Source organism: Blennius ocellaris (genome assembly GCF_963422515.1).
Source record: "Blennius ocellaris genome assembly, chromosome: 22".
NCBI lineage: Eukaryota > Metazoa > Chordata > Actinopteri > Blenniiformes > Blenniidae > Blennius > Blennius ocellaris.
Genome location: NC_137671.1, coordinates 22144659 through 22161272, shown reverse-complemented (window position 1 = coordinate 22161272; position 16614 = coordinate 22144659). Strand labels below are relative to the sequence as shown.

Genomic DNA, 16614 nt, shown 5'->3' with positions numbered 1-16614 from the left:
CCTGAGACACCATCTACTTTGGGACTTATGCATTTTTTCTATCAATGGAAACCATGGATTGATGCGTGTGGACAATATGTGCCTCCTCCTGACCCATCTCATGTTACACTCTATTATTGTCGGGACTCTGATGAAACGTATCAGGAGCGATGGGACGTTTGTTCCTCCTCCATTGATTCGATTGTACATATGTCAGACATAATAGTGGGACCGGAAGGAGTTGCCGCAGTTGCTAATTTGTCACCTTCTCAGCTTACCTGGTACATGATGTCAGATACATCTGTGCCTCATTGCTCGTTGGCAGTAGGTGTAAAAAGCGAGGCAAAAAATTTGGGACCAATGTGTAGAAAAGCAGTAGCAGCAGTTGACTGGGTACCTACACAGATTTCATGTGTACATTATTCTCCATCACTTATGTACTATAAAATCATAGGCTCAAATACCAACACAGTAACACCTGCAGACACAGATTTGGAAAGGTTTCATGGTCAGGAGAAAACAGATCATCCATCAAGTGAACACATGTTATCTACTTTGCCTGACAGTTTGTGGTCAAAACATTCATTTGATGTGGGTGTACTTAACGTTCCTCCTGTGCAGTTATCATTTTCCCAAGCACACATTTACAAACCTCAGTACCACATGAAACCAGAAGCAGCAACAGGAATTAAAGACACTATTGAAGGATGGAAAAATGCAGGAGTATTGATTCCAACATATTCTAAATCCAATACGCCATTACTCCCTGTAAAGAAACCAGATGGCTCATATCGTTTGGTACATGATCTCAGAGATATTAATGCCATATGTTCCACTCCATTGGAACCAGTGCCAAACCCCCTTGTGATTCTTAACATGCTCAAGCCAGAACATGTTTGGTTTTCAGTTATTGATTTGGCTAACGGATTTTTTACTGTACCTTTACATGACAACAGCAGAGATATTTTCGCATTTACCTTTGAAGGATGTAAATACACATATACTCGTTTACCTCAGGGTATGATGAATTCACCAGGCATCTTCAATTCTTTGCTTAAATCTTCTTTGGAAGATGTCCCACTGTCAGAAGGAGTGGAAGTTGTACAGTATGTTGATGACATTTTGATCGCGGCTCAAACGCCGGTTGCTTGTTTGCAAGCAACTCACTCCATTTTAGAGCGTCTCGCTCATCATGGATACAAAGTTTCCAAAAAGAAATTGCAATGTTGTCGTCAGTCAGTAACATTTCTTGGACGACAACTGACTCCGTTAGGACGCAGTTTGACAACAGCACAGGTCTCCTCCTTGCTCCAGCTTGCTAAGACTCAGACAGTTCAGGAAATGATGTCATTGCTTGGACTTTTCAATTTCCATCGATCACATGTTCCAGACTTTGTTACTCTTACTGACCCACTTAGACAACTCATGGCTACTGCAGGCTACAACGATTTAAAAGCACCACTAATTTGGACGACGGAAGCTGAATTAGCTTTCATACAAACAAAAACAGCGGTTGGCCAAAGTGCATCTTTGGTAACCCCAGACTACTGTAAACCATTCTACCTAGAAGTTGTTGAACAAAACGGTGTTATTAACGCAGTTTTGTTTCAACAGAGAGGGAATGGTAAGGCTGTAAATGACAGAGCGATTCTTTGTTATTATAGCGCAAAACTTGACACCACAGAGAAATCTCAACCTCCATGCACTAGAGCAGTTGCGGCTATTGCTAAGGCTATTGTTAAAACAGCACACATAGTCATGTGTCATTCATTGACCATTCTGTCAGATCATGGAGTAATTGCATACATAGACTCAACAGCATTCTCTATGACAGCCTTACGCACACAAAGATTGAGAAAAACTATTCTGCAACCACACATAACATTCCAAGCCCCAGATGATCTTGCAGTGTCAGGAGTGAGATCGTTTCCCATACATGATTGTGCCCCGCGAGTTGAGAGAGATGTAAAGTTCAGGCTAGACTTGAAAACAGAACCACTCTTAGGGGACAGAAGAGTTTTGTATGTGGATGGGTGTTGTCATAGGGACATGATGAAAGGAATGTTAAAAGCAGGTTTTGCGGTTGTGGAAAGAGAAGGAAGAGATTGGAAAACAGTAGTTGCTGAAAGTTTAGATGATGAAGAAAGAATGTCAGCACAGAGAGCAGAATTGAAAGCAGTGTGTAAAGCATTAGAACTACTAGAAGGTCAGAGAGGAGAAGTTGTAACTGATTCAATGTACGTTTTTGGACTATGCACCAGGGAACTGACTAAGATGGCAAGAGTTGACTGGAAAACGACATCAGGGACACCATGTAAACATTCAGACTTGGTACAGAGACTTGCATATGCTATTATGTTGCCTTTGGAGCTCGCAGTAAGAAAATGCGCAGCTCATACAGGAAAAACAGATGAGGACTCATTAGGCAATAATGCAGCCGATGTCGCTGCTAAAAGTGCAGCAGGTTTTGCACCTCATGATGTTTTGTTGGTAATGACAGAACAGACAGAAGACATTGATTTGGATAAACAAACTGATGAGAGACAGACTCAGACAATGACCCAAGGTGACCTTAGAATACTCCAAGAGAGGGCGTCGCCATGGGAAAGATCAGTGTGGCTGGAAAAGGAAGCAGTCGCAGAAGCCGACGGCATTTGGAGAACTCCCGACGGTAAAGTTGTTCTCCCTCTAGAAATTGCCCATAGAGTAATCATGGAGGCTCATGGGAAGACGCATGTAAATAAAGATACAACAATGACAAGACTTTCACCCTGGTTTTTACCATATTTGAAAGAAAAAGTGCAAGAAATTTTATCTCAATGCCAGATATGTGGGAAAATGAATGTAAAACCAGGCTTTAAAACATCTCCAGGTATATTTCCTCTCCCAGAAGGGCCAGGACACACATTAGTGATTGATTACACAGATATGGGAAAAGAATATAGAGTGAAAGGAATGAGGTATATGCTGGTGATGGTGGATGTATTCTCTGGCTGGGTGAGTGCATATCCCACAGCCAAGGAAACAGCTGCAGAAGTGATACAAAAGCTTATCACTAATTATGTGCCAGTTCATGGTTTGCCAAAAGTGATTAGATCAGATAATGGAACACATTTTAAAAACCATGACTTGAAAAAAGTGGAAGAACATTTTGGAATCAAACATAAATATGGCTCAGTTTATCATCCTCAGAGTCAAGGTTTGGTTGAAAGAGCTAACGGCATTTTAAAACAGAAACTTGCTAAAGTAATTACAGGCACAAATCTGACCTGGCTGGAAGCTCTTCCCATTGTTCTTCATGATATGAGAAACACACCACAAGCAGGACGAGGTGGGTTGACTCCGTTCCAGTTACACACAGGGCGTGGCTATCGTCTTCCGGCCGGAGACATACCACAGCCCGACGCGCATGCTTCACTACCGGTGTTTAGTCCTGAATACTGGACTGTACTAACAGACGCTGTCCAGTTTTGTGCTGCTTGCAGGAATCCCGGTCCGCTGCCCAAAGGTGCTGATACCAGAGATCTCAACTGGGTGTGGGTGAAAAGGTTCAGACGCCACTGGCTGAATCCAAGGTGGTACGGCCCTTTCCAGGTGACGGAGAAGACATGACACGCCGTGAGGGTCGAAGGACATCGAGGGTGGTTCCATCTTCGTCACTGCGCCAAGGCAGATCCACCAGAGAGAGAGATCATCATTCCTGACAACGACTGGGAATCCGACGACCAGGAGGGGCCAGGTGACAACGAAGGAGCATCCTACGCAGAATCGGCACCAGGAGGAAATCATCGCGACGACACCGACGACGGAAGAGCCCCAGGGGTGCAATACACAACCCCTGTTATTTAGAGAAAACATTGTTAGGTTCAAGCCGGTCAGGAGATCGCAAAACATTGCACAACACGAAGGATCAAAGGAGCAGCACTGATATAGAAAGACGGAAAGAATTAAACAAGAATTCATCTTCACAGAAGAACAGAGGATGAAGTGGCTGAAAAAACTGTTAGAAGGTTCTGGTCATAGCCAGAGGTCCAGTATGTGTGGATCATGGAAATGTTTATATAGATTAATACTTGCATTACTAATTGTCTTAACACCCTGGTTTCTGTACATGTCGCCGCCCACTCATCCCGCAGGTAAAGGTATTAGTTCTCTAATGAATGTGAAGCAGGTAAACACACTTACATCAGCTACACTAATAAGAACTAAAAGACGAGTCACAAATGACCTTTGTAGTAGAAATAGTGGTGGGGAGTACCATCTCACTATTCCACAAATATTCCTGCCTATAAATAGGATCACCACTATAGCCATCCAACCCACTCAATTACGTTTTCTGGGACAATTGGGACGACACAGTAGACGTTGGTATATGACAAATACTGGACTAATGGGGGCAAGGGGAAACCTGGTAGCAGACGATGTGGGTGCAGATTGGCGGAGTCGGACAACCACTACATATGCTAGGTATCATAGGTCGATTATCACGCTAAAATCACCAACTTCAAATAGTGAATCAATAGAAATTAAGGTAGATTTAACTAACAACCGTACTATTTTCCCCCCTGGTTTCCCTAAAGGTGATTTTGGAGTGTGTTGGGACTTCCTCCTATGGGAATTGAGAGATAAGGGAGATGTAGCTTTCCCAATAAAATTGTGTGATTACCTCTGCCAAAATAAAATAGGAGTTAAAGCTTGGATGTCTCCAGCAGCAAAAAAATTAGGAATTAAGACCATTAATCAAGTTAAAGAAGTAGATGAATATTTCAAAATAACAACAGGAATCTCAGGTGATGAAAATAATTGGTTGCTAATGGCAGAGCAGGCTGCTAAAATCTCTCAGGACACAATTAAAGGTTCATGTTTGGTGTGTATGCATGCTCGACCTCTACTTAAGATAGTGCCGGCTCCAGTAAACTCAAATTGTATAGTTAACTTAATGAATCAAACTATACCTAGTAAAACTTGTAAGAAATGGGATGAAACTTTTCCCATAACTACAATGTCTAAACTTAAACCCCTATTTCATAGCATAGTGGCTAAACAAAACTTCACCTGTATTAAAGTAATTGCTGACAAAGTTGAACACGAATTAGGAGCACTTGATTCAACTTGGTGTGAAAAAACACTTCAAGTTCCCGTTGATTTCACGCCATTAGCTAGGTCAGATGTATGGTGGTGGTGTGGATCAAATAAAATTTATGATGGACTCCCAAGACAGGCTAGAGGTTTATGTGCATTTGTAACTTTAATAATTCCAGTAAAAGTCCTGCCTTTAAACATAGATCAAATTTCTACTCTAATACAACGCACTCAGGTGCACCAAAAAGTCATTTTTAAACGTCGCAAAAGAGATTGGAGAGGACAATCAGATCCGACTTATATAGATGCAATAGGAGTGCCAAGAGGAGTGCCTGATGAATACAAATTAGTCGATCAAGTAGCAGCAGGTTTTGAAAACCTACCAATTATCTCAGCGTTTTTCCCGGTAACACCTAATAAAAATGTAGACAGGAAAAATACATGTGTTCTGCAGATATTGATTGTTTTTACTTATAGGTATTTCAAAGGGTTATGATGTTTGCATGACCTCCGAACTGTGATATTTGTTGTGTTGATTTATAAAAACTGTTAAAATGCCGACGGGATGACTGTTTTGGGCTGTAGATTGTGGAAAGTTACTGAGTGCATTATGGGAAATGAAGTCTTTTTCTGTCTGTGTGAAGGTTTACCAATAGGAAACTAGTCTGCTCAGTGACGGAGATTACGTCACTGACGCCCCCTCTATCGGCGGCCAATGGGAAGAGGGGAGAGAGCGAAGCGCGGGTTTAACTTCTGCTTGCAGCAGAAGACGCTCTCTCTGTCCATTTCCTCCTTGTGCTGTGCTGACCTGTTTCATCCTTGGCTGTTTTCCTTCGCGTTTATTGGCTAAGTATAAGACAAATCTTTGTTAGCCCAGTATTTCTGTCTTTTGTAATAAATTACTGTTGATCCATTTTCAAGGTTTGTAGTACTCTGACTTACTGTTTTTTCTCCTTCTTCCCGGGAGATCAGTCCTCTCCTGCGTGCGAGGGAACACAGACAGGACAACAGCTTGGAGTAAAATCCTACTGAGCTACAGAGCAGTTTAAACTAATGAACAAAGTTGTGCTAACTCAGCTGCTCCAAATGTTTATTTTCTGCCTTCACAATACGAGATGCAACTGCCAAGAGCTGGTTAGAGTCTTCTTGTTATGGCTTGCGGTGTGTGTAGGATCCAAAAGCTGACAGGAGTCGGACTGCAGAGAGTAGAATAGTTCTTAATTGGAATCTATGGATCTACAGGAGCGATTTGAGTCCAAGTGGGAGTCAGGCAGCTGGAGTCGAGAACTGGAGATCTGAAACTCGGGCAGCACACACCGTGTCTGAACAGAGGAGGAAAAAACCCAAGTTAGCACCAATGAGGTCCAAAAGGGCACAAAGGTTTCCTTTCCAAAAGCTGAGCTGGCTGAGCAGAGTACCACTTTGATAAACCGACGATCTGGCAATGAGGGAAGAGCGATCTAGAGGCTTTATGGAGGAGGCGATGATGAAGCTTTCAGGTGTTCCACCCAGCTCCAGTGCATGACATGTCGACTCCGCCCACCATAGACACACAAGGGGAGGGAAACACAGGAAAAAGAAAACAGAAAAACACACAGCATATTTATGAAGCATCTGCAATTTTATTGAGTTTTAGTGAAGTGGCGTAGTTTGTGGTGTAGACTGATGCGTAAAAATCTATTAAACCAACTTCCCACAGCCCTTTGTCTGAACAAATTCTGACTCCTAAACATCAAGCAGTCTGTCCTTGTGTTCTTGCTCTGATTATCAGACAGTGTTCTTCCCTCTGCTGATAGGAGGAGGTGTTTTCAGGAATGCTCCCAGTGATAACCTCCTGTGTAGACGGATACAACGTCTGCATACTGGCTTATGGACAAACTGGCTCGGGGAAGACGTACACCATGATGTAGGAAAACGCCTGGAGTCAACATCAGGTCAGTCCCACATCTTAACTAACCCTATGATGATGATGATGGCCTGGATTTATATAGTGCTTTTTTTCAGGCTGACTCAAAGCTCATACAGAAAGCATTATTCCTTCACGCCAGTCCCACCAGTGGTGGGAAGCTACGCTGCAGTCACAGCTGCCCTGGGGCATGCTGACAGAGGCGTGGCTGCCATTTTGCACCATTCATACCCATGCATACGAGGCAACGTGGGTAAAGTGCCTTGCCCATGTCTTCATGGGCAAGGCAACGACACTGACTTGGATAGAGTGGGATTCGAACCGCCAATCTCCGGTTATTGGACTTCCTATAGCTTTCCCAAAGTTATTTGTATTGTTTTATATTTAATGACGTTTGAAGTGACAAAGTGGCTCATAAATAAAAAGGTAGTTGAGCAGTTTCTGATATTAAACGTGTATCACATACTGCCAAACAAAGGAAATGGTTAAATGGCTAAAACTGTTAATACAATCATAAAATGTCAGCAGCTCTTCATTGATAAAGTACAGTTTTCTTAAATATAGTTAAACATTCATTATTTGAAATTCTGAAGCCTTGTTATCTTGATTTGAAAAGTTAAACGTATTTTGAGACTCAAGACAAGCTTTATTTGTTGTAAAGTCATAAATGGTTCTTTGGCCACAAAGGTCGCATATCTTTGACGTATTATCAAACATTAGGCTCATGGGCCAAAACTGGTCCTCAAGATGCTCCAATCAGGACAAACCATCCAGCAAATGGTCAACATTTCAAAGAAAACATTGATTTTTGGACTTTGGATTGAGGGTTTTTTATTGAATTTTTTTACATTTCAATGTATTTTGCACCAGAAGGTTTCTTGACACCAAGTTTGTTAAGTCACATAAGGATATTTTATCCTGTCCTGTCACTCACTTAATTAATCTCTCTTTTAAACGTAGTCTTTTTCCTGAGGACTGGAAATGTGCCATTGTCACACCTGTTTTTAAATCTGGAGACCGCCTTGAAGCTAGTAACTATCGACCTATAAGCATACTGCCAGTATTTTCAAAAATTGCTGAAAAGGTTGTCATTGAACAACTGACCTCATTTCTTAACACCAGCAATTTTGGTCTACATTGTATGCAATTTGGTTTTAGAGCGAACCATTCAACCGAGACTGCCTCCTTACATTTAATAGAGCAAATTAAATCACGGCTTGATAAAGGAGGAGTAGTTGGTGCTGTATTTTTAGACCTGTGTAAAGCATTTGATACAGTTAACCACAGTGTCTTAATATCAAAACTTTCTAAATTGAATTTTTCGCCTAGAGCTCTGGCTTGGATGTCATCATATTTATCAAACAGGAGGCAATGTGTTAAAGTCTGTGATGCACAATCCAGTTACAGGACATGTACTATGGGAGTCCCACAAGGATCTGTATTAGGTCCTTTATTATTTAGTCTTTATATTAATGATCTTGCTGAACAGTGTGCTGATGTCGATCTGCAGATGTACGCAGATGACACTGTTGTTCATGTACATGCTAAAACAGCTGACTTAGCAGCTGCTAAGTTAACAACTGCACTGGAGAGAATCACTCTTTGGCTTGATCAATCATGTTTGAGTTTAAATGTAAACAAAACAAAATGTATGTTTTTTTCTAAAACCATGGTACAAATCCCTGATGTTGAGATTCTCATTAAAGGTGAACGAATTGATATAGTTACTGAATTTAAATATCTTGGCGTGTTTCTGGATCCAAATTTAAATTTTAAGAAACATGTCAAAAAAATGGTTAAAACCATAAAATACAATTTAGTTAATTTTAAACACATCAGAAATTGTCTCTCTCTGGATGCAGCCAAGATATTTATGCACGCCATGATTCTGTCCCGCATGTCATATTGTATCACCTGCAGGGGGCAGGCTGGTGAATCTACTTTGAGACCTCTGGAGTCTTTATACAAACAAACTTTAAAAACACTGGACAAAAAGCCAATTCGTTATCATCATTGTAGGATACTTGAGAAACATGAGTTATTGAGCTTTGAGAATTTTAGGTTAGTCACCAATTTGTGTATGGTCTATAAAATTTTAAATGGTTTGGCCCCACAGCCATTATGTGTTTTTATCCACGCTCGCTCGTCAAATTCCATCAGATCCACTAGAATATCCTCCATACGAGATTGTACCATACCATTTCGCCGCACTGTAGCGGGGCAATCTGCTTTTTCTGTAAGAGCCACAAACCAGTGGAATACCTTACCTGACGCCGTAAGGGGCAGTAGCTCTCTCAGAGTCTTCAAATCCAACCTCAAAAATCTGTTAAAAGCTGCTCAGCTCTGCAACCACTAATTTGGTCCGTAGACTTCTTTTTGTGTGTGTGGGTGTGGGCGTGGCTGGGATGAGGGAGGTGGGGGGAGTTGCACGCAGACGTGTGTAGCCACGTTGTTGTGGTGTTTTATCCCTGTATACTGTTTAATCTGTCTTGTTACTGTGTTGTATTTTTGTGACCTGCCAAGGGACTACAGATGCAAATTAGCTTAAAGCTACAATCTGGTATAGTGCATCAAATGGCAACATTTATGTTTTAACTGTACATTGTCCCTTTTAAATCAATTTTATATTCATTCATAATCTGATGTTAGAGGAGGAAGATGTTCTATAATCTGGATTAGAGGAGGAAGATGCTGTATAATCTGTTAGAGGAAGACGCTCCATAATCTGATGTTCGAGGAAGATGCTCTATAATCTGGATTAGAGGAGGAAGATGCTCTATAATCTGGATCAGAGGAGTAAGATGCTCTATTAACTGATGTTCGAGGAAGATGCTCTGTAATCTGATGTTCGAGGAAGATGCTTTATAATCTGGATTAGAGGAGGAAGATGCTCTATAATCTGATGTTAGAGGAGGAATATGCTTTCTTACTCCTCCCCTCTCTAACACCTCGTCCTCTCTGACCTCTCCCCTCTATGACTCCTCCCCTCTCTAACGCCTCATCCTCTCTGACCCCTCCCCTCTCTGACCCCTCCCCTCTCTGACCCCTCCCCTCTCTAACACCTCGTTCTCTCTGACCTCTCCCCTCTATGACTCCTCCCCTCTATGACTCCTCCCCTCTCTGACCCCTCCCCTCTCTAACACCTCATCGTCTATGACCCCTCCCCTCTCTGACTCCTCTCCTCTGCAGTGTTGCGTGTTCATCAATGTGAGCCCGGACGCAGCCGACGTGGTAGAAACTGTGAGCTCGCTGCAGTTCGGTTCCACCATCCGACAGGTTGCTCTGGACAGAGCAGCTCAGAACATCGGACCAGCCAGAGGCAGCAAGACGGCCAAATGAAAGGCGAGCTTCGTCATCATCATCATCGTCATCTGGATTATTTCGCAGCTCGGGGGCCTGCAAGGGGTTTCTCTTTCGAGCAGTTCATCTAAGACCTAAACTAGCTGCGCCTGGACAGAACAGAGTAGAGGTGTGAATCATTGAACACAGATTTATAATTTGACAGTTGTGAGGGCCCTGGTGGGAGGATTCAAACATTTCAGCATTTATGTATGAATATTGCAAATGTGTACAACCATCTTAGAGCAAGACAGCAGAAGAGATGGAGAATTGTGAGGAAAGTTACTGGAATGTGCAGCTATTAGAAGATGTTTTTTAAAGATACGACCGTCAGGACTGTCTTCATCTGTGTGTTTCTGTACTTCTTGTTTTATTTTGTATTCGTATGTGATCTTCATCTCCTCTCACTTGTTCGGCCTGTGATGCATCTGTTTCACTGCCAGTGTCTCTTCCTCTCCCTTCACACGCGTCCTGTTTCTGTCTGTTTCACTCCCAGTGTATCTTCCTCTCCCTTCACACATATCCTGTTTCTGTCTGTTTCACTCCCAGTGTATCTTCCTCTCCCTTCACACGTGTCCTGTTTCTGTCTGTTTCACTCCCAGTGTCTCTTCCTCTCCCTTCACACGTGTCCTGTTTCTGTCTGTTTCACTCCCAGTGTATCTTCCTCTCCCTTCACACGCGTCCTGTTTCTGTCTGTTTCACTCCCAGTGTCTCTTCCTCTCCCTTCACACATATCCTGTTTCTGTCTGTTTCACTCCCAGTGTATCTTCCTCTTCCTTCACACATATCCTGTTTCTGTCTGTTTCACTCCCAGTGTATCTTCCTCTTCCTTCACACATATCCTGTTTCTGTCTGTTTCACTCCCAGTGTATCTTCCTCTCCCTTCACATGCGTCCTGTTTCTGTCTGTTTCACTCCCAGTGTATCTTCCTCTCCCTTCACACGTGTCCTGTTTCTGTCTGTTTCACTCCCAGTGTATCTTCCTCTTCCTTCACACATATCCTGTTTCTGTCTGTTTCACTCCCAGTGTATCTTCCTCTCCCTTCACACGTGTCCTGTTTCTGTCTGTTTCACTCCCAGTGTATCTTCCTCTCCCTTCACACGTGTCCTGTTTCTGTCTGTTTCACTCCCAGTGTATCTTCCTCTCCCTTCACACGTATCCTGTTTCTGTCTGTTTCACTCCCAGTGTATCTTCCTCTCCCTTCACACGCGTCCTGTTTCTGTCTGTTTCACTCCCAGTGTATCTTCCTCTCCCTTCACACGTGTCCTGTTTCTGTCTGTTTCACTCCCAGTGTATCTTCCTCTCCCTTCACACGTGTCCTGTTTCTGTCTGTTTCACTCCCAGTGTATCTTCCTCTCCCTTCACACGTATCCTGTTTCTGTCTGTTTCACTCCCAGTGTATCTTCCTCTCCCTTCACACGCATCCTGTTTCTGTCTGTTTCACTCCCAGTGTATCTTCCTCTCCCTTCACACGTGTCCTGTTTCTGTCTGTTTCACTCCCAGTGTATCTTCCTCTCCCTTCACACGTATCCTGTTTCTGTCTGTTTCACTCCCAGTGTCTCTTCCTCTCCCTTCACACGCGTCCTGTTTCTGTCTGTTTCACTCCCAGTGTATCTTCCTCTCCCTTCACACGTGTCCTGTTTCTGTCTGTTTCACTCCCAGTGTATCTTCCTCTCCCTTCACACACGTCCTGTTTCTGTCTGTTTCACTCCCAGTGTATCTTCCTCTCCCGTCACACGCGTCCTGTTTCTGTCTGTTTCACTCCCAGTGTATCTTCCTCTCCCTTCACACGCGTCCTGTTTCTGTCTGTTTCACTCCCAGTGTATCTTCCTCTCCCTTCACACGCGTCCTGTTTCTGTCTGTTTCACTCCCAGTGTATCTTCCTCTCCCTTCACACGCGTCCTGTTTCTGTCTGTTTCACTCCCAGTGATTCTTCCTCTCCCTTCACACGCGTCCTGTTTCTGTCTGTTTCACTCCCAGTGTATCTTCCTCTTCCTTCACACATATCCTGTTTCTGTCTGTTTCACTCCCAGTGTCTCTTCCTCTCCCTTCACACGCGTCCTGTTTCTGTCTGTTTCACTCCCAGTGTATCTTCCTCTCCCTTCACACGTATCCTGTTTCTGTCTGTTTCACTCTCAGTGTATCTTCCTCTCCCTTCACACGTGTCCTGTTTCTGTCTGTTTCACTCCCAGTGTATCTTCCTCTCCCTTCACACGTGTCCTGTTTCTGTCTGTTTCATGCAACCAGTGAGGAATTTACTTTTGTGACTTCACCTCCTTTCATGGAGACTAAATTGATTTATTTTGGCTGATATTGTGTTCTTTGGCTGAAAACATCTGTTTCAGGTGAACCAGGTTCCTGGTGTGGCCGACAGACCAGAAACATCTGGTTCAGGTGAACCAGGTTCCTGGTGTGGAAGACAGACCAGAAACATCTGGTTCAGGTGAACCAGGTTCCTGGTGTGGTCCACAGACCAGAAAGATATGGTTCAGGTGAACCAGGTTCCTGGTGTGGTCCACAGACCAGAAACATCTGGTTCAGGTGAACCAGGTTCCTGGTGTGGAAGACAGACCACAAACATCTGGTTCAGGTGAACCAGGTTCCTGGTGTTGTCCACAGACCAGAAAGATCTGGTTCAGGTGAACCAGGTTCCTGGTGTGGTCCACAGACCAGAAACATCTGGTTCAGGTGAACCAGGTTCCTGGAGTGTACGACAGACTAGAAACATCTGGTTCAGGTGAACCAGGTTCCTGATGTGGTCCACAGACCAGAAACATCTGGTTCAGGTGAACCAGGTTCCTGGAGTGGACGACAGACTAGAAACATCTGGCTCAGGTGAACCAGGTTCCTGATGTGGTCGACAGACTAGAAACATCTGGTTCAGGTGAACCAGGTTCCTGGTGTGGACGACAGACCAGAAACATCTGATTTTGTTGAACCAGGTTCCTGGTGTGGTCCACAGACCAGAAACATCTGGTTCAGGTGAACCAGGTTCCTGGAGTGGACGACAGACTAGAAACATCTGGTTCAGGTGAACCAGGTTCCTGGAGTGGACGACAGACCAGAAACATCTGGTTCAGTTGAACCAGGTTCCTGGTGTGGTCCACAGACCAGAAACATCTGGTTCAGTTGAACCAGGTTCCTGGTGTGGTCCACAGACCAGAAACATCTGGTTCAGGTGAACCAGGTTCCTGGAGTGGACGACAGACTAGAAACATCTGGTTCAGGTGAACCAGGTTACTGGAGTGGACGACAGACCAGAAACATCTGGTTCAGTTGAACCAGGTTCCTGGTGTGGTCCACAGACCAGAAACATCTGGTTCAGGTGAACCAGGTTCCTGGAGTGGACGACAGACTAGAAACATCTGGTTCAGGTGAACCAGGTTCCTGATGTGGTCGACAGACTAGAAACATCTGGTTCAGGTGAACCAGGTTCCTGGAGTGGACGACAGACTAGAAACATCTGGCTCAGGTGAACCAGGTTCCTGATGTGGTCGACAGACTAGAAACATCTGGTTCAGGTGAACCAGGTTCCTGGTGTGGACGACAGACCAGAAACATCTGATTTTGTTGAACCAGGTTCCTGGTGTGGTCCACAGACCAGAAACATCTGGTTCAGGTGAACCAGGTTCCTGGAGTGGACGACAGACTAGAAACATCTGGTTCAGGTGAACCAGGTTCCTGGAGTGGACGACAGACCAGAAACATCTGGTTCAGTTGAACCAGGTTCCTGGTGTGGTCCACAGACCAGAAACATCTGGTTAGTTGAACCAGGTTCCTGGTGTGGTCCACAGACCAGAAACATCTGGTTCAGGTGAACCAGGTTCCTGGAGTGGACGACAGACTAGAAACATCTGGTTCAGGTGAACCAGGTTCCTGGTGTGGTCCACAGACCAGAAACATCTGGTTCAGGTGAACCAGGTTCCTGGAGTGAACGACAGACTAGAAACATCTGGTTCAGGAGAACCAGGTTCCTGGAGTGGACGACAGACCAGAAACATCTGGTTCAGGTGAACCAGGTTCCTGGTGTGGACGACAGACCAGAAACATCTGATTTTGTTGAACCAGGTTCCTGGTGTGGTCCACAGACCAGAAACATCTGGTTCAGGTGAACCAGGTTCCTGGAGTGGACGACAGACTAGAAACATCTGGTTCAGGTGAACCAGGTTCCTGGAGTGGACGACAGACCAGAAACATCTGGTTCAGTTGAACCAGGTTCCTGGTGTGGTCCACAGACCAGAAACATCTGGTTAGTTGAACCAGGTTCCTGGTGTGGTCCACAGACCAGAAACATCTGGTTCAGGTGAACCAGGTTCCTGGAGTGGACGACAGACTAGAAACATCTGGTTCAGGTGAACCAGGTTCCTGGTGTGGTCCACAGACCAGAAACATCTGGTTCAGGTGAACCAGGTTCCTGGAGTGAACGACAGACTAGAAACATCTGGTTCAGGAGAACCAGGTTCCTGGAGTGGACGACAGACTAAAAACATCTGGTTCAGGAGAACTAGGTTCCTGGTGTGGTACACAGACTAGAAACATCTGGTTCAGGTGAACCAGGTTCCTGGAGTGGACGACAGACTAGAAACATCTGGTTCAGGAGAACCAGGTTCCTGGAGTGGACGACAGACCAGAAATATCTGGTTCAGGTGAACCAGGTTCCTGGTGTGGTCCACAGACCAGAAACATCTGGTTCAGGTGAACCAGGTTCCTGGAGTGGACGACAGACTAGAAACATCTGGTTCAGGAGAACCAGGTTCCCGGTGTGGTACACAGACTAGAAACATCTGGTTCAGGTGAACCAGGTTCTGGTGTGGAAGACAGACCAGAAACATCTGGTTCAGGTGAACCAGGATCCTGGTGTGGAAGACAGACCAGAAACATCTGGTTCAGGAGAACCGGGTTCCTGGTGTGGTCCACAGACTAGAAACATCTGGTTCAGGAGAACCAGGTTCCTGGTGTGGTCCACAGACCAGAAACATTTGTTTCAGGTGAACCAGGTTCCTGGTGTGGAAGACAGACCAGAAACATCTGGTTCAGGAGAACCAGGTTCCTGATGTGGAAGACAGACCAGAAACATCTGGTTCAGGTGAACCAGGTTCCTGATGTGGAAGACAGACCAGAAACATCTGGTTCAGGTGAACCAGGTTCCTGGTGTGGAAGACACACCAGAAACATCTGGTTCAGGTGAACCAGGTTCCTGGTGTGGACGACAGACAAGAAACATCTGGTTCAGGTGAACCAGGTTCCTGGTGTAGACGCCCCTGAGTGTACTTAAAATTGTGGGTGGTGCAAAGTGGGGTGGGGCCAGACTGCAGTTGAGAATCCTGAAACCCCACCTTCGGCACTGCCCACTGGTCCATGTTGTTGAGTGAGGTAAGGTGAGGTAAGGTAGGGGGGACACAGTCTCCTATGATCCAATATTCTAATGGAGGGAGATCAAAGAGGACCGGGAACCTTTGATATTGACACACAGTGACTGAAACTACTTCCTGCAGGATTTAGAAATAAAGGAAGGTTGGATGTTGGTCTGTATTTTACTAAGACTCCTGGGTCAAGGTGTGTTTTTAACAAGAGGTTTAACACCAGCAACCTTAAAGGCTTGTGGTCCATAACCTGTTATTAGAGATACATTCTAGTATTGATGTACTAATCACAGGGAAAATATCTTTAAACAGTTTAGTGGGTATTGGGTCCAGTAAGCAAGTTGTTGGTTTAGATGAATCCACGATTGAGTAGAACTCTAGGACTTATAGAGTGAAGCTGGATCACTGGAAGTCAGGCTCCTCTTATGAATCTAAAGATGTTGTTTGATCTGCGACTGCACTGGGCAGTGGGTCGTTAATTTGATCCCTCATAGTTAGAATCTTGTTATTAAAAAATGTACAAACTCATTACTGCTCAGAGTTAAAGGGATATTAGGCTCGACAGAACTGTGACTTTTTGTTAGTCTGCCTATAGTATTGAAGAGAAATGACGGCCTGCAGTATCCTGTCCACGGAGTACTGCAGGGTCAAACTGCACTGGAAAGGTTGTGTGTATCCTGTCCACGGAGTACTGCAGGGTCAAACTGCACTGGAAAGGTTGTGTGTATCCTGTCCACGGAGTACTGCAGGGTCAAACTGCACTGGAAAGGTTGTGTGTATCCTGTCCACGGAGTACTGCAGGGTCAAACTGCACTGGAAAGGTTGTGTGTATCCTGTCCACGGAGTACTGTAGGGTCAAACTGCACTGGAAAGGTTGTGTGTATCCTGTCCACGGAGTACTGCAGGGTCAAACTGCACTGGAAAGGTTGTGTGTGTCCTGTCCAT

The 16614-nt window shown here is 44.6% G+C and overlaps 1 protein-coding gene across 1 annotated transcript in view; it reads left to right on the top strand.

The window, feature by feature from the left end:
- The window catches only part of LOC308146338 (uncharacterized protein), a gene marked incomplete at both ends in the record, with an annotated part of 29296 nt that extends 22325 nt beyond the window's left edge, over positions 1-6971 (top strand). The window contains one exon of the mRNA XM_080518109.1: positions 6858-6971. Within this exon, the coding sequence (XP_080374235.1) occupies positions 6858-6971 (114 nt within the window). The remainder of the gene's footprint in view (positions 1-6857) is intronic.
- Positions 6972-16614: the final 9643 nt, after the last annotated feature.